Genomic DNA, 25,203 nt, shown 5'->3' on the forward strand with positions numbered 1-25,203 from the left:
GTTACAACTCAAAGAATGAATGGAATGTTTTAAAATAATTTATTAGGAATTTTTAAAAGTTTTTTTCCAAAGAAAAAAAGAGAAAACAGGAAGAAAAATAACTGAAAGAGGGTTACAGTGTTGACAAGAACATTACCTTTCAGAGTAAACACAGAATCCAAAGGCTGCAACACCGTGGCAACCAGCAGGCTTAGAAAAATATCAAAATCTACAACTTGGTGATAGAAATTGACAGTGCCTCTTTTTCTTAAACTAACCATAACATTAAAACACTTTATTTTGACCTCCCAGTGCAACAACGTAAAATTTCTGAACAAAATTATTGAGTTCTCTTAAAAAAGTATATTGCTTCTTATGAGTTTCATGGCTACAGTCTGTGTCACCCAGTAGATATGTAGTGTCTCTGTCGGTGTGGAGGAGGGGTTGAGAAATACATACAATCTCATCATGGAAGAGCCTCAGGACCACCTCTGAGATAGTGTTCATTTAGAAATTAACAAATCCCTTCCACACACCGAAAGAGACAAGGAAGTTCAGTAACAAACCAAAATAGCAGTAATACATTCACATTTACCACCAATGTATCCATTCCCTGACAATACATTTCACACATGATGCCAATAAGTGTGACCACATATAGCCATACAATGCACACACACACACACAAACGCGCACTCACACACATCAACACAATCTGCAGAAGAATTGAGTCGTAAAATGGTACCATTGTGAAACTGTTTTACGACTGTTTCTGCATGCTTGTCCTTCATTTTCCTTTACAACCATTACATATTAAAAATGATAATTCTAAAACAACAATAAAATAACACAGTACCAAGTAATGAGGATAGAAACAGCTAGTTTTTCTCATATTAAAGGAGTATCCCAACACCCGCGTCTCCCACGTTAATGTAACATCTCAAGCTTTCTCTCTCCCAGTGCTGATAAAAGGGATTCCTGGGTGAATTCACAGTATAGGAGAAAACCCTTTCACTCTGACAGACCTGGGCCAGGCTCACAACTAAGACAACTAAATATTATGAATCAAACAAATACATCAGTAATAAACCCTCCCATAAAACTATATCATAACTTCATGTTAGTGTCATGAATGTTGTCCAGTGGAAAGAGAATGATAAAACTGACTGACAAAAACACAGTTTGTGTCTGACAATACCTGTGATGATGACTGACCTCCCGTCTCTATTATACTATGATATGGAACAGTCTGGATTTCCAGTCTGGGTTTCCAATGAAACTATAAAAATATCTGCTGAAAACAAATACCATCGTACCATTTCCCCTGCCCTCCCAACACCCTTCATTTTTTTGCAGAATCCAAAATACAGTTATATTTACAATATTTTACAAAAACAGACATCACACGGTTCAATCTGACTGGAAAGAGACTCATGACTATCAATTTTGTTACTTTGATCATTATTAGTATAACAAATGCTTGTTCAAAACCTACCAAGATATACATTTTCAACATTGTAATACGTTTTTCAAATTTAATTCATTAATCAGACATTTTCTGTTAAAATTCAGTATGAACTAAAAGACAAATATACACTTATTCAGTAGAAATTACTGTTCCAGTCCTTCACACATTTCATACATGGAGATCACTCTTTCTCCCTCTCCGCCTCTCAATAAAACACCTTCTGACAAAACATTTCCCAAAAACTAAACAAAGAATCAAGACATATGAGATTACATTACAATTTTCACAAAACATTTAAGTGAAATAAAACAAAAGAAAAAAGTAGCTAGAATGATCTGCATGTCTTTCTAATACAAGCAGAAACATTTGAAAGGTTGTTGTTCCTTTCTGCTAACTACAGTAACATGTTAGACAGGAGGTGATGTTAAGACAGAACACAGGAAGTCTGAAGAAGAGAGATCCTCAGCGGGAGGAGGGGCGGGGACATCAGGGGTCAAGGATCAGGGTCCAAACTGCAGGGTCACACAGCCAGAGAGGAGTAACCATAGAGAGTCGGATCAGCTCAAAGCAGCTTCAACTCCTTCCATCTCTCARACCACAGACCTGCAGAGAAATAGAGACAATGTTTATTTTATTTTCATGTTTCTATTAGACAACATATCTATACATTTGTTACAATAAATATACAGTAAATTAGAGTGATTCATTTGAATGGAACATGACACTTCTGAGTATGTGATGCTGTGGGTGGGTGTAGTAGCAGACTCACTCTCTCAGTGATAGCCGTTAGTGAAAGCCGTAGCAATCAGAGGGCCCTGTAGGGAGCAGTCAGACACACAGGAGTGTTTAGAGGGCGCACCCAGTCATCACAACAAAACCACCAACAACACCAATATCACACTCAACAATACAATAACACAACCCTCACCAAATCTGCCAGACAAGTCTGTCAAAATAGACAGTATAGATAGGCTCTCATTACACGAGAGCAACATTACTTGTTCATTTGACCTTTTTTTATTTTATCAGTCACACAATGACAGACAGATGCTCATACAGTCATAACAAAGGAATGGACACTAGCCAGCTACCACCCAGTATGCACCTTAGAGACCGCTGCCCTATGTAAACAGAACACCGGTCACTTTAATAATGTTTACATACTGTTTTCCGCACTTTATACGTATGTAATGTATTCAACTCAAGGCTCACCCTATATGCTATACACACCTTTTTTATTCACATACTGACCATTCTGTCTATACACACCATTCACATATATATTATTTATATTCCGAACTCAGGTCCGGAAGCTAATTTCATGCAATTCTATCCATTTTGCTATGGGGTTTTGTACTGTGTATTTATAAAGTGTATTCTTGACATAGCTCATTTTAATATTTCTACTACTGTGCATTGCATTTTAGTTACACTGTTTATACACCGGATATGTATTTACAGTGCAGTCAGAAAATATTCAGAACCCTTGACTTTTTCCACATTTTGTTACGTTCAAGCCTTATTCTAAAAATTATTAAATAGTTTTTTTTTCATCTATCTACACACAATTCCCCATAATGACAAAGCAAAAATATGTTTTTAGAAATTTGAGCAAATTTATAAAAAATACCAAACTGAAATATCACATTTACATAAGTATTCGGTACCTTTACTAAGTACTTTGTTCAAGCACCACAGCCTCGAGTCTTCTTGGGTATGACGCTTCAAGCTTGGCACACCTGTATTTGGGGAGTTTCTCCCATTCTTCTCTGCAGATCCTCTTAAGCTCTGTCAGGTTGGATGGGGAGCGTCGCTGCACAGCTATTTTTAGGTCTCTCCAGAGATGTTCGATCAGGTTCAAGTCCGGGCTCTGGCTGGGCCACTCAAGGACATTCAGAGACTTGTCCTGAAGCAACTACTGCATTGTCTTGGCTGTGTGCTTAGGGTCGTTTTCCTGTTAGACTGGTGCGAAGGTTCACTTTCCGAGGTTTTGAGCGCTCTGAAGCAGGTTTTCATCAAGGATCTCTCTGTACTTTGCTTCGTTCATCTTTCCCTCGATCCTGACTAGTCTCCCAGTGTCTGCCGCTGAAAAACATCCCCAGGGCATGATGCTGCCACCACCATGCTTCACCATAGGGATGGTGCCAGGTTTCCTCTAGATGTGACACATGGTATTCAGGCCAAACAGTTCAATCTTGGTTTTATCAGACCAGAGAATCTTGTTTCTCATGGTCAGAGTCCTTTAGGTGCCTTTTGGCAAACTCCACACGGGCTGTCATGTGCCTTTTACTGAGGAGTGGCTTCCGTCTGGCGACTCTACCATAAAGGCCAGATTGGTGGAATGCTGCAGAGATGGTTGTCCTTCTGGAAGGTTCTCCCATCTCCACAGAGGAACTCTGTCAGAGTGACCATCAGGTTCTTGGTCACCTCCCTGATTGCTCAATTTGGCTCTAGGAAGAGTCTTGGTGGTTCCAAACTTCTTCCATTTGAGAATTATGGAGGCCACTGTGTTTTCGGGGACCTTCAATGCTGCAGATATTTTTTGGTACCCTTTCCCAGATCTGTGCCTCAACACAATCCTGTCTCGAAGCTCTACAGACAATTCCTTCGCCCTAATGGCTTGGGCTTTGCTCTGACATGCACTGTCAACTGTGGGACCTTATATAGACAGGTGTGTGCCTTTCCAAATCATGTCCAGTCAATTGAATTTACCAATGGTGTACTCCAATCAAGTTGTAGAAACATCTCAAGGATGATCAATGGAAACAGGATGCACCTGAGCTCAATATCGAGTCTCATAGCAAAGGGTCTGAATACTTKTTTTTTATTTGTTATAAATTAGCAAACATTTCTAAAAACCTGTTTCCCTTTGTCATTATGGGGAATTGTGTGTAGATTGATGAGGAAATATTTTTATTTAATCAATTTTAGAATAAGGCTGTAATGTAAAACAAAATATGGAAAAAGTCAACGGGTCTGAATACTTTCTGAATGCACTGTATATAGTGGATTCTTGACATAGTTCATTCTAATATATCTACTGCTGTTCATATCATTCCTAGTATATCTTGTATAAATTAATCCAGTGTACATACGCATAGATTGCGTTTGGATTACTGTTACAGTGCTATTTGGGTTGTTAATTGGATTGATCTCAACATTTTTCTTTGAACTTTTTGGATTATGTGTGTAGTATTACTGCACTGTTAGAGCTAGAAAAACAATAATTTCGCTGCACCTGTGATAACATCTGCAAATCTGTGTACATGACCAATAAACTTTGATTTTATTTGATATTCCACTCAATCTATAAACACATGCCAAGATCAACATCTTAGAAGCACTGCTATGAGGCATAGATATTCTTCCTATGACAAACTGAACAGATAGTTTGCATTACCAAAAAATGAATAGGGTCTAAAATACCTACGTGATAAGGGCTGTGTCTTACCCCCAGACTATGGCCAAACCCAGTGCTTGGGGAGGGGCTTGCAGCGCTGAGGTAGCTGCTGACAGCAGACTCCTGATTGGCTGCAGCATACAAGTCTGCCATTGGCCCAGGGCTGCTGGTTCCCAGGAACCCTCCTGAACGAGAGGGGGTGGAGCCTAATATATCAAATACAGATGCAAATAAGTGGACAGTCACAGAATTAAGTACACACAAGAAATACTGTACAACAAACAGACAATTTCTCCATTCAGTCATACCCTGGCAGAGATACAGATGACAGAGGTTTTCAGTCTTTCAACCCCTCATACCAGTGGAGGCTCCTCAGAGGAGGAAAGGGAGAACCATCCTCCTCAGTGAATTTCAGAAAAATTGTGAAACATTAAAAAAGTGTTCCTTTTTTGATAAAACTGTACTAAATATATTCACGTCACCAAATAATTAATTAAAACACACTGTTTTACAATGAAGGTCTACAGTAGAATCAACAGCCCTCTGTAGGGTAGCACCATGGTGTAACCGGAAGACAGCTAGTTTCCGTCCTCCTCTGGGTACATTGACTACAATACCAAATCTCATGGTTCTCACCCCCTTCCATAGACTTACACAGTAATTACGACAACTTCCGGAGGACGTCCTCCAACCTATCAGAGCTCTTGCAGCATGAACTGACGTGTAATCCACCCAATCAAATGATCAGAGAATGAATCTAGAACATTTTAGCGGCCCCCCTYGTGACAGCGAAGAGAAGAAAAAAAAGTTTTAAAGTTAATTTCCTTAAATTCTGCACATTTTGGCATGGGGCGTAGAGAAAATGTTGCCATTTTAAAGCAAGTTTGCTGCAATTCTACACATTTTGCCATGGGGTAGGCAAATGTTTACCCTTTTTAATATGATAACTGATGATCAAAGGGCCCCATACCGGTCAGTAATTTGACCATGCTTACTAAAAGTTTAGATAGCTGGCTGCTAGACTAACTTACCAATCAAAAACATTTTAGTTGACATGATCTAATTGAGTGAAAAAATTGCACCTTGTGTATTCTATTATTCTAACTCTCAACAGTAAGTTATAGTTTTTAATTGGTCCGCATGCCGCCAGTTGCCCATCCCTGAGCTTGATGTGCAAGACAGTATTGAACGTGTCACTGTCTGTCACCTTGATTACTCAAATTTGTCTCTTGACCTGTGCACCTACATTGTAAATGTTTATTCGTAGGCTATGTTGTAGCAACCTCATGATGGGTATAGGGAGAATCTGAGTATCATGTAGTAGCCTAAACCTATCACTGTTACATTGAACTGGGTGAATGGAATATGAATGACAGTCATCCAATATGCTGTAATAGAAGAAAAATCGTCCTCCCTCATCTTAAACAGCACCGACATACCTCTAGCTACTGCTGCTGCCGCTGCTGCCATTGGTCCGTATGCCGACAGAGGAATGGCTGACAGGGAAGAGGAGGTACAACAGGTTACACATCCAGCTCAGGCTACAAAAACATACATGACCTCTCTAGACAAGTCAGTCAGAAAATGAGTTTTACCATTATCATCGACATCATGTCAAAACTCTAACATATGGAGCTACATAGTGATGCAAGGTACACTACCGTTCAAACGTTTGGGGTCACTTAGAAATGTCCTTGTTTTGAAAGAAAAGCAATTTTTTTGTCCATTAAGATAACATCAAATTGATCAGAAATACAGTGTAGACTTTGTTAATGTTGTAAATGACTATTGTAGCTGGAAACGGCAGATTTTTTATGGAATATCTACATAGGTGTACAGAGGCCCATTATCAGCAACCATCACTCCTGTGTTCCAATGGCAAGTTGTGTTAGCTAATCCAAGTTTATCATTTTAAAAGGCTAATTGATCATTAGAAAACCCTTTTGCAATTATGTTAGCACAGCTGAAAACGGTTGTTCTGATTAAATGCAATAAAACTGGCCTTCTTTAGACTAGTTGAGTATCTGGAGCATCAAATCAAATCAAAATCAAATTTTATTAGTCACATGCGCCGAATACAACAGGTGTAGACCTTACAGTGAAATGCTTACTTTCGAGCCCCTAACCGACAGTGCAGTTTCAAAAAATACAGATAAGAATAAGAGATAAAAGTAACAAGTAATTAAAAAGCAGCAGTAAAAATAACAATATATACAGGGGGTGACGGTACAGAGTCAATGTGCGGGGGCACCGATTAGTTGAGGTACTATGTACATGTAGGTAGAGTTAATTAAAGTGACTATGCATAGGTGACAACAGAGAGTGGCATTGGTGTGGAGAGGGGAGGGGCAATGCGAATAGTCTGGGTGGCCATTTGACTAGATGTTCAAAAGTCTTATGGCTTGGGGGTAGAAGCTGTTTAGAAGCCTCTTGGACCTAGACTTGGCGCTCCGGTACCACTTGCAGTGTGGTAGCAGAGAGAACAGTCTATGACTAGGGTGGCTGGAGTCTTTGACAATTTTTAGGGCTTTCCTCTGACACCGCCTGGTATAGAGGTCCTGGATGGCAGGAAGCTTGGCCCCAGTAATGTACTGGTCCGTTTGCACTAGCCTCTGTAGTGCCTTTCGGTCGGAGGTCAGCAGTTGCCATACCAGGCAGTGATGCAACGAGTCAGGATGCTCTCGATGGTGCAGCTGTAGAACTTTTTGAGGATCTGAGGACCCATGCCAAATCTGCATCAGCATTTGTGGGTTTCGATTACAGGCTCAAAATGGCCAGAAACAAATAACTTTCTTCTGAAACTCGTCAGTCTATTCTTGTTCTGAGAAATGAAGGCAATTCCATGCGAGAAATTGCCAAGAAACTGAAGATCTCATACAACGCTGTCACGTTGGCATGAATGATCCGGGAGACAGACGCAGGAATGCGTAATAGGGTTTTTTATTCAGCCCAAATTATGGCGTGCCGATTAAGGGCACGGGGACAAAGACCAAACAAACACGTAACAAAAACACAGGGTTGAAACCCAATGATTGTCCCATGATTTTCCCGTGATGTCAAGCAAAGAGGCACTGAGTTTGATGGTAGGCCTTGAAATACATCCACAGGTCCACCTCCAATTGACTTAAATTATGTCAATTAGCCTATCAGAAGCTTCTAAAGCCATGACATCATTTTCTGGAATTTTCCAAGCTGTTTAAAAGCACAGTCAACTTAGTGTATGTAAACTTCTGACCCACTGGAATTGTGATACGGTGAATTATAAGTTAAATAATCTGTCTGTAAACAATTGTTGTAAAAATGACTTGTGTCGTGCACAAAGTAGATGTCCTAACCGACTTGCCAAAACTATAGTTTGTAAACAAGAAATTTGTGGAGTGGTTGAAAAACAAGTTTTAATGACTCCAACCTAAGTGTATGTAAACTTCTGTCTTCAACTGTATATACAACTGCTAATCAGTGGGAATAGGGGACAGGTGTGCGTGATGAAAGTTCCAGAGGGATCCGGARGCGCAACGACACCGGCCTCGAGGACGATCACAGGAACGCAGTGCGGGTCGAACTGGACCCGATGCAGCTGCCGAAGTAGCGTCGTCGTCGGACGGGCCAGTTGCCGCTGCCAAAGTTGCGGTGGCGTCAGACGGACCAGTAGCAGTGGCGTTGGACGGTCCGGTTGTGGCGGCGTCGGACAGGCCAGTTGTAGCTGCTGAAGTTGCGGCGGCGCCGGACGGACCAGTCGCAGCGTCGTCGGACGGGCCATTCCCGCTGTCTCCCTCATTGGTCGATTATTCTGTCACGTCGGCATGAAGAGATTCGGGAGACAGGCGCAGGAATGCGTAATAGGGTTTTTTATTCAGCCCAAATTACGGCGTGCCATGTAAAGGCACGGGGACGAAGACTATTCCATGCGAGAAATTGCCATGAAACTGAAGATCTCATACAAAGCTGTGTACTACTCCCTTCACAGAACAGCGCAAACTGTCTCTAACCAGAATAGAAAGAGGAGTGGGAGGCCCCGGTGCACAATTGAGCAAGAGGACAAGTACATTAGAGTGTCTAGTTTGAGAAACAGATGCCTCACAAGTCCTCAACTGGCAGCTTCATTAAATAGTACCCGCAAAACACTAGTCTCAACGTCAATATTGAAGAGGCGACTCCGGGATGCTGGCCTTCTAGGCAGAGTTGTAAAGRAAAAGCCATATCTCTATACCTATGTAGATATTCCATAAAAAATCTGTCGTTTCCAGCTACAATAGTCATTTACAACATTAACAAAGTTTATACTGTATTTCTGATCCATTTGATGTTAATTTAATGGACAAAAAATGTGCTTTTCTTTCAAAACAAGGACATTTCTAAGTGACCCCAAACGTTTGAACGGTAGTGTACCTTGCATCACTATGTAGCTCCATATGTTAGAGTTTTGACATGATGTCGATGATAATGGTAAAACAAGGACATTTCTAAGTGACCCCAAACTTTTGAACGGTAGTGTATATTAACAAAAACACTGATAAGTGCAAGCCCACGACTCTGTACTGTGTAATTACTGCGTAATTACTGGTGTCACTTTGTAATAACTAATTTGTAGCACAGTAAAGGGGTGTGTAGCAGACTGACAGCAAGCTGCTTGTAAAGGCCAGAGGAGGGACTGACCTGTGAGCTCAGGGGGGTGGGATGATGTCAGAAGGGGGGTCCTCTCTAAATGGAATTCTAGAACAAAAACATCAGAGTGCTGTTGAAACACACCACCAGTGAGGCAGGGCAACACAACACACACACACCACACACACACACACACACACACACACACACACACACACACACACACACACACACACACCTGCAGAGAACACACAACTAGGGTGACGACAGGGGAACACAACACTGAGCTGGAGCGATGGAGTAAGAGGAAGAAATGAAAGAAGAGAGGGAATGGGAAGTGGCAGATTGACGTAGCCGAAGAATTAATTTGCTTAACTGGTCGTACAAGCCTAATACGTTAGGATGGATTAAGAATATACTGGCCCTCACAAACACACCCACTCTCTCTCTTTCTCTTACTAACACATACAATCACACACAAAGCATATGTCATTCCACTCCCTGATATTTACAAGCAGCCAATGACACACACAGAGTGCTTTATGAGCTTCCATGGAGGCATGTGTGTGTATTGGTTAAAGAGTTTGTCTGTATTTTGTGGGAGCTATATACAGTATGACGAGTCTAAACACACCAACTGGAAATGAATAAACCCTAAGAATTACACAACCATCGTCAAATGATTGGACTCCTCTACTGCTCACTGATGGTCCAGGGAACGGGCAAAATGGCCATGATTGACTCAAGGGAGTATGAATGGGTGGAGGAGTAGCTTCTTACCAGGGAATTGATAGGTATATCCAGGGGTGATGCCAGTGTAACTTCGACTAGCATACGTAGCTGCCTGGAACCCTGGGTAACCTATGGTGAAAGGACAGTCATGGGTCTGTGTTTGAGTGAAACAGTGCTGCCCCCTGCCTGTGAAAGAGGATACTGTCAATGTTACAACAGGTTCATAGAAACAATGCAGTCAATGACATTATCTAGTCTAGATCAGCCAATAGGATATTTAGTGTATGTATGCTCAGCCCACAGTTGATCTAACTTAACAACTGTACCCTTGACTATAATTCCCCTTGTCCTGCCAATGTCATTGTGAATATTGCAGTTCTCAGACTGAACAGTAGATGATGGTGGTGTCATATAACCCCAAATGACAAAATGACATGCTGATTTCCTTACTCTGTAAGCAGTCTAAGGATAAGGTATAACAGCAATCCATGCATTGGTGAAATGCTAATATCGGTACCATAACTTCAATGGGATTTTTGCCACAAATGGTAAAAAGTTAGCATTTGGAAACAGTGCCAGGGAAACTAAGCCAAAGCATGGATTGCTGTCATACCTTGTCCATTGACTGCTTACAGGGTAAGGAAACCAATGTGTCATTTGGGATTTCATAAATTGCAATATTACACACATACAAGCACTACTTTACCCTAAGACCATAGATTGCATAAATTCCAGGGTACCACTTAAACTAATTTGGTAGTACATGTTTAAATAGACTTTTCAGTTGGCAGGCTCAAGTATGGAATTATCTTATTATGGGGAGATGATCCTATAAGGAGTATGACATCTGTCCCCTAGAGGTTGTACTTTCTGTGGTAAATTATCTCCACATGATGTAAAATATGATATTACGAGAAGATTCTTTACAGTGCTTCACAGTCATTTGACGATATGGAGTAACAAGATATAAGGGGCCACATCATCATCGTTGGCATTACTGTCGTCCTCATCGTCACTATGAGCTTACCCAGCATGCCGATACCCAGCATGAAAGCGTCCATGCCATAGGGCATCACCCGAGAGCGCCCCCTGGCCGAGCCCATGGGTGACATCACTTCCTTGGGCTGAGCCTTCTTACACTCCACCTGTCAGAAACACACGAGGGGGGAAAAACAGTCAACAACTACACCTCTCACAATTACATTGTGTATTGAATTACGAAGGATTGATTTACGGCCTTCTTAGCTCACCATTTTGTTATTTATCTCATGGAAGTGGATCTCACACACTTTATCTACCACGTCCTCATTCTCAAACGTGACAAAGCCAAATCCTGGAGTAGACAAAATACAAATAATGTATGTGATGAGGTTCAACTCGTGAAGCATTGTGCTTGACACAATGGATTAAAGCTCTTGTTCCCATTACTGGACATCTCAGACCCAAGTTTGGGTAAATCCCTTCAACTGTCTCTAGGGGGTTAGAGTGTGGGGCTAATGCACTGCTGCTAACCCCCTCCTGTATTAGGTCCTGTAATAACTGCTTAGAATGTTGGCACCCTCCCCCCTCTGGGGTGCTGTTCCTGGCTCATCCCCTCCTCCTTCCCATCCCTCCTGGCTAGGCCAGCGAGCCTCCCCTCCTCCCTCAGCCCAGTAAAGCTGGTGGGCTGTCATAATCGATCAGGCCCAGGGTGGGGAGGAGGAGCTTAAGGAGGCTTTATCCTGATCCCGATTAACGGACTAATTAGCCTAGCCTCGTTCCTCTCCTGATGCTCAGTTCTTCCTGCTCAGCCTATGGGGGGGGGGGGGTAGTGTTTTTTTTCCTACTAGCATTGACTTTGCTGATAGTTGCTTTCTGGAGAAAAGTTTTACTTACTCCGATTGTGATACGTGGTTGTCTAACCTAGCTACCTTAAGATGAATGCACTAACTATAAAAGTTTCTGCTAAATGACCAAAATGTTTTAAAAAATGTGTTGTTGAGGATACAGAGATGGAGTCTCACCTCTGTGTCTGTTGGTGGTCTTGTCAAACATGAGCATGGCATCGTCAACCTAGACGAGACAAACACAGAGTTGTACACACATCACCTCAAACAACGCACGCTCGCACCATATTGTCTGACCTCATCCCTTCTCAAGTTCTGCAGGGAGGCTCAGCAACAGATGGATGGAAAGGGCAGAATGAGGAGGAGGGGGGGTTACAAAGGAGGAGAGGGAAGGATAATAAGAAAAAAAACTGAAAAAATCTTGAGGGGACATTTGTGGTGCATGGGCACAAGATGGTCGCTAGGAAATGTTTGATTCATGCCAAAATTAGAAACCCTTCACTGTTAGATTTCCTGCCTCTGAACTGCATTGTCGCAATCTCTTTGAAAAAGAAGACATAATCCATCCTCGTTCCCCCTACTTTCGAAAGTTTGCCCTTCCCATGGCAATTGTGCAAGAAGTTCTCCTAAAGAGCTTTATCGGGCAACAAGCACTATTTGTGAAGAGAGAGAGAGAATGTGTGTGTGAGAGAGACAGAGGGTGAGAGAGAGAAACAGAGAGAGTGGTAGGGGGTACAATAAGTAAAGTAAAAATGTGGGCAAGTATAGAATTGATGACAAGAAGAGAGACTGGGGAGAGAATACGGGTATAGACCATAGTGAGGTAGAGATGAGTGTGTGTGAGAGAGTGAGAGCAAGAGAGAGTGAGAGAGAAGATACAGTGTCGTGAGATAAAGGTGGAGACAGAAAGTATGGGACAAAATAGGGAGGGAGGAGAACAGAGAGAGACAAAGAATGGGAGCAAGAGAACAAAGAGGTGTGGAGGCTTTGTCTGTTGGCACAGCCAGCCATAACTCCTCCTCTCCTTGTGCCCTTTCTCTCTCCCTCTCTGTCCCCCCCTTCAAAGTGAAGAGACCCAGGTATATCCTTCAACTGAACACAGACTAATACCTTTCAATACAAAATCTAATAAAAGAAGCATGAAATATCACACACCTATTATAATTCAAATAAACTCCTAAATTCAAATAAACTCCTAAATTAATCTGAGTTTTCCACATAAAATGTGTTTCGGTTGTAATAAAGCCATTGACAGGTGCACATGGTTCCACCTAACTTTTTGCCAGAACCATTGACAGGCCTATACGGTTCCACCCAGAACTGGTACATTGTGTTAGTGTCAGTGAGTGTGTCAGAGTGAGTGTGTGTGTGTGCTTGGGGATATCATTGGGCAGCTTGCACGCAGAAAGGTCAAGGGTGAGGGAGGAGTGCCTCCAGCCAGTGTGAAAGAAGACCTGTTGGTCTTAGCCCTCTCAAATCACTGACTCCTTCCACTCTGACATTTCCCTATCACCCCTCCTGTCTCCCTAACCAGGACTGCCTCTTTCTAGGCCAAGCCCCATGACACAGCAATGAAACACCACAGACAACGTCACTCCACGGTTTACACCACAAAACTGTACTGAATTAGAAGCTGAATTATATGCTGAAATCTACAACTCGCAAAAAGGCAGAACTGACACTTAAGATATGTTATTCACATGTGCTATAGAGTCATCAACAGAGATGAACCACAAGCACCCAGTGCAATTAAAAGTTMAAACGGCAATAATGTCCTCATTTAACAAAATGTTTCTAAATCAATAACTGTCTTTTAAACCTAGATATTTCAAACACGGGACATTTTAATGGCGCACTGGACAATATTTCCCTCTTCCACCGCTCATCCTCCCTGTCATTCTCTCCCCATCTCTCTCTCCACCCCCTTGTCCAGAGCAGGACAGAATACAAAAGGTCCAGTGAGGCAGTATAATCAGGAACTTCCATGGATGGCTGGAGCCTACATTTCTCAATCCATCCATCTCTCTCATTCCGTTCATGCTGTTTTATGATTGGGAGTGAAGCACTTCATGTGTCACATACAGTATTGTATATAATAGATACAGGAAGTACCATTTCAACTATCAAGACTTCGAATGTAATATTACATAATCAAACTCTGCCCTGACTGACTAGACTAGACTGACTAATGGCTGACTAAACTACATAAATGAGCTTTGCCTCAGCCTATTACTGGGGTTGAAAGCTAATCTAGTTAGCATCCAGGCTCATTGGTTTATCTGATTTCCTATTGAATTGCACCTTACCTACTTCTGTAGGTTACCTGCGGCCACTATTTTAAGTTTTGCCTGCTTAAAATAGGTACAGTGTCAACAAAAAGTAAGAATATTTTGAAGATTCCAAAATATTTGCCTAGCTTTGTTCAAATATCTAATAGTCCCATTAAATCCCTGCAACCCCATCTCTCTGGCCTAGTTCCTCTCTCTCTCTCTCTCTCTCTCTCTCTCTCTCTCTCTCTCTCTCTCTCCTCTCTCTCTCTCTCTCTCTCTCTCTCTCTCTCTCTCTCTCTCTCTCTCTCTCTCTCTCTCTCTCTCTCTCTCTCCTCTCTCTCTCTCTCTCTCTCTCTCTCTCTCTCCTCTCTCCTCTCTCATTTTCAAGACCCTTGAGAATTTATGGTGGGAAGAGTAAAAACAGTACACTACGGATATTCAAATAAATATCTATGAACTGATGACAGACTGGAAGTGAAAAGTATGTTGGTTTGGGTCTGTTTTGACCGTTGGTCGACGAGTGTTATTGTTACACAACTCCTGGGTTGACACACCCCCCACCCTCAACACAAAACCCCTTGCCCGCTGAATTACTTGGGGACAATGGGCAAGCCGGGTCACCACGGTAATGGGCCAGGAGGGGGTTGGGGTAGAAGCAGCTGTTACATCAGATTAATTCAGATTCTGATAATCCCTCCCCACCATTGCCACACACACTCACTCCAAAACTTTTTTCTCCCTATTTTCCCTAACTTAGCCTAGTGCTCCATACCTCCCTAAGCCTGTCCACTCTGGTTCTACTCTCTCTATCCCTCTTCTCCTCCACCCCTCCCACAAGTAACTCTCCTTCCTTCCAAAGCAACTCTTCTATTCCACTTAATTTTTACCCTTACCTCAGCAATCAGTTTCATCTAAACAACAAAGATGTGAGACGTGTTGAGGAAAACACTGCCATGGAGGAGGATGCAACATCACACTCATCTCCTCCCCTCAACAACACAGTCCAAGAAACAGATCCACCAGCCCCCCAGTGTCCGTCTGGAGCTCTGTTGGTCGGCTACTGTGTTGCAACCTAGCCGTGCCAAAAGCCGGCAGGAAAGCCTATGTAAATTATATGATCGGCATAAATCCCCAAGGTGAATTCTTTAAAAGTTCGCTACAAATCAATATATTTAATCAAATAGTGATCCATTCCGACTACTACATTTGTCGTCACACAGGACCACTTGCTGACACAGACCAATCACGGGTCGGCAGGCTACGAGAAGGCTGCCGGTTGACTCTCTCAGGCAGGATGAAAATGACTACATCAACCATGATCCTTTGCTAGCTACGGCCACTTTCACAATGACATGTAAAGATTTTTTGGTGCCATCAGGAGTTTTCCATAGGAATACGTGAATGACGTCAGCGCTATTACTATCTAATGGTCCAGACACGTTTACTAGGACAGGGGTTCCCAAACTATTTCACTCAGACCCCCCTTCCAGCATTGGGGAACATCCCACACCACCCCTGCACGTGCACCCGCCACGTCTATTTCTATAGGCACTGTTCATAACACAAACTGTTGTTGGCAGAGAGAACATTTTGCTGGTTTAAAGCTTTTTTCCTGCAATTCTACACATTTTGTCATGGGTGCAGAGAGATTGTGCAGTTTTAAAGTACATTTTCTTGCAATTCCATACATTTTGCCATGTCTAATGTGTATTCATGTGATATATAAGTGATTCAAACATTACAACAAAATCTTTAAGCTAAAAAAACCTAGCTGGAAAACATTTGACAGTGCATGTCAGAGCAAAACCCAAGCCATGAGGTCGAAGGAATTGTCCGTAGAGCTCCGAGACAGGATTGTATCAAGGCACAGATCTGGGGAAGGGTACCCAAACATTTCTGCAGCATTGAAGGTCCCCAAGAACACAGTGGCCTCCATCATTCTTAAATGGAAGAAGTTTTGAACCATCAAGACTCTTCCTAGAGCTGTCCCCCCGGCCAAACTGAGCAGTCTGGGGAGAAGGGCCTTGGTCAGGGAGGTGACGAAAAACCTGATGGTCACTCTGACAGAACTCCAGAGTTCCTCGGTGGCAATGGGAGAACCTTCCAGAAGGACAACCATCTCTGCAGCACTCTACCAATCAGGCCTTTATGGTAGAGTGGCAAAATGAAGCCCATCCTCAGTAAAAGGCACATGAAAGCCCGCTTGGAGTTTGCCAAAAGGCACCTAAAGGACTCTGACCATGAGAAACAAGATTCTCTGGTCTGATGAAACCAAGATTGAACTCTTTGGCCTGAATACCAACTTGAACCTGATCGGACATCTCTGGAAAGACCTGAAAATAGCTGTGCAGCGACGCTCCCAATCCAACCTGACAGAGCTTGAGAGGATCTGCAGAGAAGAATGGGAGAAACTCCCCTAATACCGGTGTGCCAAGCTTGTAGCTTCAAACCCAAGAAGACTCGAGGCTGTAATCGTTGCTAAACGTGCTTCAACAAAGTACTGAGTAAAGGGTCTGAATACTTATGTAAATGTAATATTTCATATTTTTTGTATTTTTTTAATTATTTAAATGCTTTGTCATTTTGGGGTATTGTGTGTAGATTGATGAGGGGGAAAAACAATTTAATCAATTTTTGAATAAAACTGTAACGTAACAAAATGTGGAAAAAGTCAAGGGATCTGAATACTTTCCGAATGCTCTGTAGATGTATCACGGCTTATAACGATAAAAAATACAAATGAATTACATGTTGGCACACCATTTAAAAAGAAGCTTGAGGCCAAGCTATAGGAGGAGAAATACCGAAGTGTTGGTGCCGGTACAACCGACTAGCGCTAGCTAACGTTAACTACCTAGCTAGCTAAATAAAACATTTTAAAAAGACACATTCAATAGCAATACTAGCTCACATGCTGCTTACCTTTCCGAACTGGTCGAAATACGCCTTAACATCCTCGATGGTCGTGTTCACGGACAGACCTCCAACAAAGATCTTCTTGGTCCGAGTCACTAGCTGCAAGGAGAAATGGGTCCGTYTATTAATGGATGGAGAATGAATTCATGAATGAGTAACTGTGATAAAACCAAGGGTTAAGATCAACCATTAATGGTGGCTGTCGTTGGGTAGCCTGGTATTGTCCATCATATGTTTGTGTTATCATCTCTCATGTGTTTCGTCTAAATTATAAAATAATTCAGGTGCCAATGGAAAAACCACCAGCAGGCATGTTTCCAATTTCCCCTAAAGCTCCTAAAAGACCACGTAGCATGGCAAATAAAGGAATCAGATGAAATAGCTCTGCCCATGTATAACCACAAAATGGTCAGACTTTATGTTGATCTTTATGCCATCACGACCAACAGTACAGTACATTATTAACATACTATTGCACTGCTTATGTAGAAAATTACTTCTGATACCACAATCAGCATTAATGCCGGTGAACTTGCCGTATACACTTTAGGCTCTTGAGAATATACCATGTACATTATTGTGCTGTATAAGGTGTTAACAAAAGCCACTTGATCACATAAGAGTGTACGGAGCACAGTGATGTCACAGCAGCAGTCATGTTCATCTCATTACAAGGCATTAGCCCAGATAGAATGTGAAAAGCTAAACACAGCAAGCACAGGCTAACCTGCTCCCTCCCAGCAATGTCATTCACACTGGACTGATTAAGCCCTGACAAATAATGACTAGACTGGCTCACTCACCTTGGGCTGGGCTCTACGCGGGAACGCAACTTTCGGATCAATCTAGAGGAGGGAGTTAAGAGGAGAAAGGCCTGTTTACACACACAGTTCAATACAGATAAACTAGCCCATGCAATCAGGTGAATCTGTGTGAACCAAGTCCATGGTTATGGTCTCTTTGATGCTGCTCCTTGCCTCATCCTGTAAGGGTTCCTTAGCATGGGTGTTTGGGTTATAATGCTACACCAGTACATAGGTCATTATGAGACCTAGAGGAATAAGACAAGTAGAGGATAGATGGAGGGGTAATTGTTCCCACAAGGTGGGGCATAGAAGGTGAAAAAATGTTGAGTATAAAATGTGCTTTCTCTTTGAAGAAATGTTCTCTTTTCAGCATTGTTGGAAAAGGACCCACGAGTAACCATTTCACTGTTAGTCTACACCTGTTGTTTACGAAGCATGTGACAAATCAAATGTTTTGAATTGAAAGAATCTGCTGGTAGATTTGGAACTAAGTAATTCTCATTTAACTTCATTCTAACAATAACCCAATTGGCCTACATCGTGCACTGGCCAGAGCTGGTCTCAGATGTACTGAATATTGCTCCAACCTCAGAAGTGCTGGTCTATTGGTGTGCTTGTGCAGGTAGAATGTGTGGGAATGTTGGAGTGACAGAGGCACAGAGGTGCCTCTCCTCTCTGGCCCGCCTGCCTTCCAAAGCCCTCTCCTCCTCTCGTCACCAACATGTGACATGTGATCTCCTGGAATCTCACACAGGCACTACAATCACAAACACATCTCACCTCCGCAAAAAAGGACAGAGAAAGAGACACAGTGAGCTAAAGAAARGGAGAAACAGCACAGAACAAGAGGAAGACAAGGAGGGAGAATGGTCGGACGCAAACAGAGGAGAAATCCATCAACCTCACACACTGACAGCACATCAGCCTCATTTTGTTTGTGTTTGTTTGTTTTTGCCTCCCTCTCCCGTTAAGACAATATGATGATCTTGTGCGCTATTTAAAAATCAACATTTCATAGTGTTTTCATCACACAGTTCTTACACTGTGTTGACCTCTGCTCTAAAAGCATCAGTAAACGTGAGAGCTAAGCTATCACTCACAGTGCAGACTGAAATATTGGACATTTTATGATGATAATAATAATACTAAATAAATATAATAACAATGCAACTACATAAACTGTCAGGTCAATTGTAGATTCACCAGGATATGTGTCACACAAAAGCCAAACCCATTTGATTTCATACATTTACAATATAGTAATTTACTCAGATTGGATAAAGAGTAACTACACCATGCCAAAAAGATGCAACTATAGAGACTATAGTACAGCAATTGGAGACCTCTAGCTATAGTATTAGCCTATACTGATCTAACAGAACTAAAGAATGACTAGACTACTCCACGCTGTACTGTTGTTATGCTACGAGACAGTAAGACAGTACAGTGCTAAGAGCACTATATTAGTCCGTAACCATGACGGGGTAGAGCAGAACTACAGTAAACAGCTAGAGCCTCTATGGTAAACCACATGTGTTTACCAGAGTAAAGTACAGTGTTTAGTCTACATGTGTAGTGTAGACATCACGGCAGGTTCTATAGAGCAGTGTGAGAAGGCTAGGCTAGACTGGACAGAGTATCGGATGCAGAGTCTACTGTTTAGTTCTATGGTCTCTAGACTACTCTGATAGTCACCTCCGGTCACCAACCCTCCTGATGTCCAACACTCCTGTGCACATTCAAAAACAAACAAACAGACAAAATCAACATAGAGCAACCAACACACATCCATGGGGGGAAATATGGACATTAGACAGGTGAGGGAACTTTTTAATAAAAGTATTTTAAAAAACCAAATGAATGTGCCRAATAAACAATTGATTTTAGAAAAAATGAAATGCCCCCTTTCTTCTATATTTATGACAAAATAACAGACATAATCATGCAAATTGAATAAAAAATCTAATGATCACATATTGATTAGATGGTAACAGTTCCAGGATGCTAAATGTGGCAGAGGTGTTGGTGTTGGAGAGACAGGCCAGGCCGTAACCCAGGCTCACCCCCACCGTCCACAGAGCTGAGTCTAAGAACAAGGCAAGGGGGTTTATCAAATCAGAACAATCCCTTTGATCAATTACTGTCCAACCATAGGCAACAGTTGGTGAGGTGCACGACCCGGGCCTTAGTTAGCAACACACACAAACTCAGGGGTCAAACACACTGTCAAGTAAAATATCTGTGACTCAGAAGTACAACCCAAGCATTTTTCCTTCAATCCTATTAGCTGCTTTGTAGATCCATACTAATCACAGATGGGGTGATCCCTCCTGCCACCTTCCCTCCCTCCCTTCCTCCTCCTCATCTTCTTCCTTCTGGGTCAGCGTGTTAGTCTCTTCACATTAGGGTGAACTGAAACATCGTATTCTATAATCAATAGAATTATTGATTTTAGGATGTCTCAAACTGCTTTGATCTGACCTGGACGATGTTTAGGACAGGTTAATATTTTCCTTTTCTTAGGACTGAGCACCTGCCTTGTGGGTGCATAGCAGGTGTGGGACTGCACCAATGTCCATATTCAGGACTGAGTCCGACTGACACAGTTCTCCATGTTTAGACAGAATATTTCTACAAGCTGCAGGGGTCTTTAACACTCTGTAACTTGAAGCACTTGAAATTGAACTACTGTTGTTATCATCAATATACTGTATATCTGCCTATTGAAGTATCCTTGTGCTAAAGCTATGCTGGAGAAATGTAGGATGACATAATATCTTGTAAAACTCATTTTCCCACAAACACTATTCTAAACCTTTACAGCCCAACGTCACTCAGATAGGGCCCTCTCTATCAAAATCCCATAGCAGCCAACCAGTCTATCCCCCTCCGTCAACTTGTGTCAACTAGGACCCAAGAACATTTTGTTGTAGACACCATGGGGAGCTAGTATAATCTTACAACAATATAATATAATAATTCTGCATAGATGGGTAGATGGGCTACTCAAGTCACTAGCAGACAGTGTGCTAGCAGCTACAAATAAAAGTCCATTAATTCCTCTCCAACTCTGAGAATAGTTGCCCTCTACTCTCCTGTCTGAGTAAACCTCTCTCCATTCTTGTCCTGGAGCAGTTCAGTCTGTCAGAGCATGGCACATTCTTTCTGTTGCCACTGGAGAACTCTCTAACAGGATAACCTGCCTGTGGCTGCGAGAGAGGAGAGGGGGCAGGGTATTCTCTCTAAACTAAAGCCTACTCTACTCACCATCCCACCCCTGCCGCTGGTCACTGAGCCTTCTCCTTGCCAGAAACACACACTCTAAAGATGCCACAGAGCACCATCCATGCAGAGCACAGTCCCACCCTGTTACCAACCACACTCAGCCAAGCTCCCTCCAGCTGACATCACATTGATCTAACCTATTACTGCTCTAGGGTTTTGCTATGAGCTTAAACTGTTGGCTCGTTTGGTATTGAAGACATTATCATTTTCAAAGATGTTGGTTTTGTGTCCATTTTCTTTGGAGGAAAGTATCATGGAGACAAAAAAGCCATGGCGACTAACCATTAAAGCCCTCATTCTAAGTTATCATCATGCCAAATCAGACTGCTGCAGTAACTTTTGATTTGGTCAGACTTTGGTCTATTGTTTATCTACAAACCACTTTCCATACTTCTGTACAGAATGCTTGTGCAAAACTACTGTACCACTTTGAAACTGTCCCGTTCCCATCCCATAAAGTGCTCCACCCTAACTATCACCCCTTTTAATCATTCCTTCCTTCCTGAGTGGTGTCCTCTTAAGTGTCTACAAATCTTCCTTGTGTGTATCTGTAGATATGTTGAGATGGTGTCCCGCTCCAAACACAAAATGGGAGAACGAACCTCAACACATTTCAATACACTGATCTACCCCCAGCCACCACTGATCTACCCACAGCCGTCACCACTCCCACCCAGTAAGGGGGAACTCAGCCGTCCCTATGGCGACCAACGGGCAGCATTGTTCCCAGACCAGCCCACATTCATTACTGACAAAGACACACACACTCACACAACAGAGTTTACAAACACAAGTTACACGCATTCCCTCACGCACATGTACACATAGAAACAGGTTATGTCTGAAACAATGGGGCGATCTTTGATTTGGCTAATGAAGTTCTGAAATGTCTTTTAGTTTTCGCACAAGTGATCATAATGCCATTCCATATGGTAGTGGTTGTTCTGACACTCCCTATGGAATAGCACCTATATGATGTTAGGAAAATCACTATCTTGCACCAACTAGATCAACATCTGTAGCTTACTGGTCTCAGGGTGCAGAGGCACAAATGAATTAATAGATTTGTTCACATAAGACATATTTGCAAACTGAAACACAAAACAGCATGCGGAATGTTTGATGAGTTTGCTATGAAGCAGAGACTGTGCTATTGAGCACAACCCTGTCTGGGTCCCCCAGTTACCATGGAAATTGACACCGAGTAACACTTTCTTGACCGTTTCACTGTGGGAGGGTGAGGGGAGAGAGAGCACATTCTGCAGCCCAGTCTATTCCTGAGCTTTCCTCCATGGTTCAACATGTACATTTTAGATCCCATTACACTTCAAGTGTGAAGAACACTTGCAAATCATAATGGGAACAGCATTCCAAAGTATTTTACTAGTAGCCTCGTTTATAAGTCCAATTTAAATTAAAGTTAGTAATGGCAACTTCTTTAATAGTGCCATATAAAGGCAATAATGTAGCCCTATCTATATTTACTTAATTTTAAAAATGTATATTCAACTTATTTCCTAGAGATAATGTAAGAACTTTAAAAAAGTAGAACAAGTAGTGTATGTCTAAAAGAATATTCAAAGTGATCAAACTGCTACAGCCATTTGCAATAATGTTTCAGTTAGTTCTTGAGAGTGGAAACATGTCTTGTAGTATTGGGTGAAATGGAAGTGATAAGACTAGAAGAGTGTGCTCGTCTACATGAATACTTTTAGTGGTTTAATAACTCACTGTTTTTGAATCCAACTCATGCCTGGTTACTGCCGAAACTGAATCCACACCGGCCTGGTCAACAAAAGTGACAAATCCAAAACCCCTTCAAAAAAATATCAGAATATACAATCATTAAACACAAAGTATCGACACAGATAATAATCTGAATATGAATGAACTAGACCTATGTCATGACTAGCAGTTGAACTGTTGTGTTGTGCCCGAGCGGGCTTTTCTGATAGGACACTGCACCGCGGACGCCTCCCTCACCTCGAGCGCTTAGTAACTGGATCCCGCATCACCATGCACTCTTTCACCTCGCCATACTTGCAAAAGTACTCTTTCAATCCCTCTGAAAGAAAGAATAGTAAGAAATTGTGCGCAACAAAAAAAAGTATGTCCGTAGCATAAGCCTACAGCAGGTGGTGTGTGACATATAGCCTACTACGGCGAAATTGTAGCCACCATTGTTTAACTTTCTGATGGTCGCAGTCTGTGACTGTCTTCAGACATCAACAATGCTACTGTCCAGTGTCCAGAAATGAGAACGTAAAATAAGGGATGTTTAAAGTTGACAATGACAGCCTATACAGTTACATCAACCTACATACTGCATAAAGAGTCAATTATGATCCAATTACAGAATCTGGACAAAACTCATCCCTCAAGAGATGCTAGAAAAGCTCTAGCACTATGTTATAAGTGTGCAATTATTGTCTTGAACAATAGCTTGTTGCCAAGGTTTATTGATCAGAACTTTTGTAAACTCCTTTTCCAAAATGCCACACATTTTTCACGGATTTATAGCCTAAGGCCAGTTGTAGTTTTTTCTAATTACTTTAGGATTGGTTTATTTTCAACTTGGCATTCTTTATTATGTCCCCCTGTAGGCTTCTGATCTGTGTTGAATGAGCGCTTTGATTTCAGCATTGGACCACAGATTTGATTTATATAGACGGCAAGCGAGAGTAGTAGCCTACAAGTAGCACAACTCATTCATCACTTTTAGAAATCTTGAATCAAAACAATGATTTTTACAGATTCTTATTTCCAACTCTCACTTTGTATTTTAAACAGCTTCATGACTGAGAATTGTATAAGAGAATAAACGGATTAAAGTTTGATCAAGTTTTGAGGCGAGAATAAGCTTACCTTGTGTTGTCTGCCAGCTGAGACCGCCTATGAACATTTTGCTAAAAAAAAAGAACACATGCAAGTGTAAATGTACATGTAAGCTTTGATGTTAGGTAACGAGGACAGTTAAATTATTTAGAAATGTCGACCCGTTATATAAGTTATTATAAGTTATAACACCGTTATTAAAACCAAAATATATTTTCTCTGTCCACAAAAATACTATGAATGAGCGGTCTCTCAGAAGATGAGCACTGCTACCAACAACACAAAAAGTGCGAGCATGCTCTCCTTCATCTCAATACTCCAATAGGAAGTTTCTTTCAACTCATGGGCTTGTCTTGAAGGTGTATCCGATCTCAGGACTAGGTAGAGCCGACGGGGAAGGTAAGTTTACCAGGGATCGTGAGGGGAGTCCGTGGATGACAGGCTGCTCTGGCTCCTTTCCATCTCCATTCCGTGTCCGTGTGTTCAGACTGTACCGTATGGAAAAACAGGCAGAGTGGAGTGATGGGGCGGTGGTTTGGCCAAGGGTTTTAAGGGGGGAACGGGCTGTTGCAGAGAGAAGGGAGGAGTATATCGGGCTCAAGGAGCTGGTAGACTCCTCCTCTCCCTGTGCCGGCTAGTTCCCCTCATCAGCGTCAGCGGTGCACGGCTCTATCCCATACACTATTTCGAAATTACGCACGCTTATTTTACGCACGCTTATTTTACGCACGCTTATAAATACAACAATTTCTTAAAATGTGTAAAAGATACAAATAGAGATATCAATAAAGGTATTCTAATTTGTATAAATGATAATATTGTATGAAATAATTGGAATTATAATTTTTGTTATAGTCTGGGCTCCAAATATCATACCTGTTTAAGGTGTTAAGCTTGGCCATATTCATATTTGAAAATAGAAGTAGACGTGTAACGTGTGCTACTATGACTTCTGCCAAGAGGTCTGGGCCTTTATGCCACAGGAGAGATGGAGCTTGCCCAGTGATGGGATATTTCAAGAGTTTCAAATGTCCTTTTGTAAGTGGGCTTCAATCTGTAAGCATTGGATTTATTAAACTTG

At 41.9% G+C, this 25,203-nt stretch overlaps 1 protein-coding gene across 12 annotated transcripts; it reads right to left on the minus strand.

Moving 5' to 3' along the window:
- Positions 1-1,911: 1,911 nt before the first annotated feature.
- Positions 1,912-24,673, minus strand: LOC111973955 (RNA-binding protein Musashi homolog 1). 12 transcript variants are annotated; one of them, XM_024001413.2, is made up of 15 exons: positions 24,532-24,671; positions 24,153-24,193; positions 23,271-23,352; positions 23,019-23,103; positions 18,000-18,041; positions 17,203-17,295; positions 12,188-12,236; positions 11,435-11,517; positions 11,212-11,329; positions 10,233-10,370; positions 9,504-9,560; positions 6,287-6,343; positions 4,878-5,053; positions 2,217-2,262; positions 1,912-2,050 (listed from the first exon to the last, which is right to left on the minus strand). In XM_024001413.2, exons 1-14 carry the CDS (start codon positions 24,588-24,590, stop codon positions 2,221-2,223), a joined length of 1,122 nt encoding a protein of 373 aa, XP_023857181.1. In that variant the 5' UTR covers positions 24,591-24,671; the 3' UTR covers positions 1,912-2,050; positions 2,217-2,220. The 12 variants fall into 12 exon arrangements, with proteins under 12 accessions (XP_023857181.1, XP_023857190.1, XP_023857189.1 ...); XM_024001422.2 differs by having other exon boundaries at positions 1,918-2,050; positions 4,899-5,032; positions 10,233-10,313; positions 24,532-24,672; XM_024001421.2 differs by having other exon boundaries at positions 1,918-2,050; positions 4,899-5,053; positions 10,233-10,313; positions 24,532-24,672.
- Positions 24,674-25,203: the final 530 nt, after the last annotated feature.

The sequence above is a fragment of the Salvelinus sp. IW2-2015 genome, linkage group LG15, assembly GCF_002910315.2.
Source record: "Salvelinus sp. IW2-2015 linkage group LG15, ASM291031v2, whole genome shotgun sequence".
NCBI lineage: Eukaryota > Metazoa > Chordata > Actinopteri > Salmoniformes > Salmonidae > Salvelinus > Salvelinus sp. IW2-2015.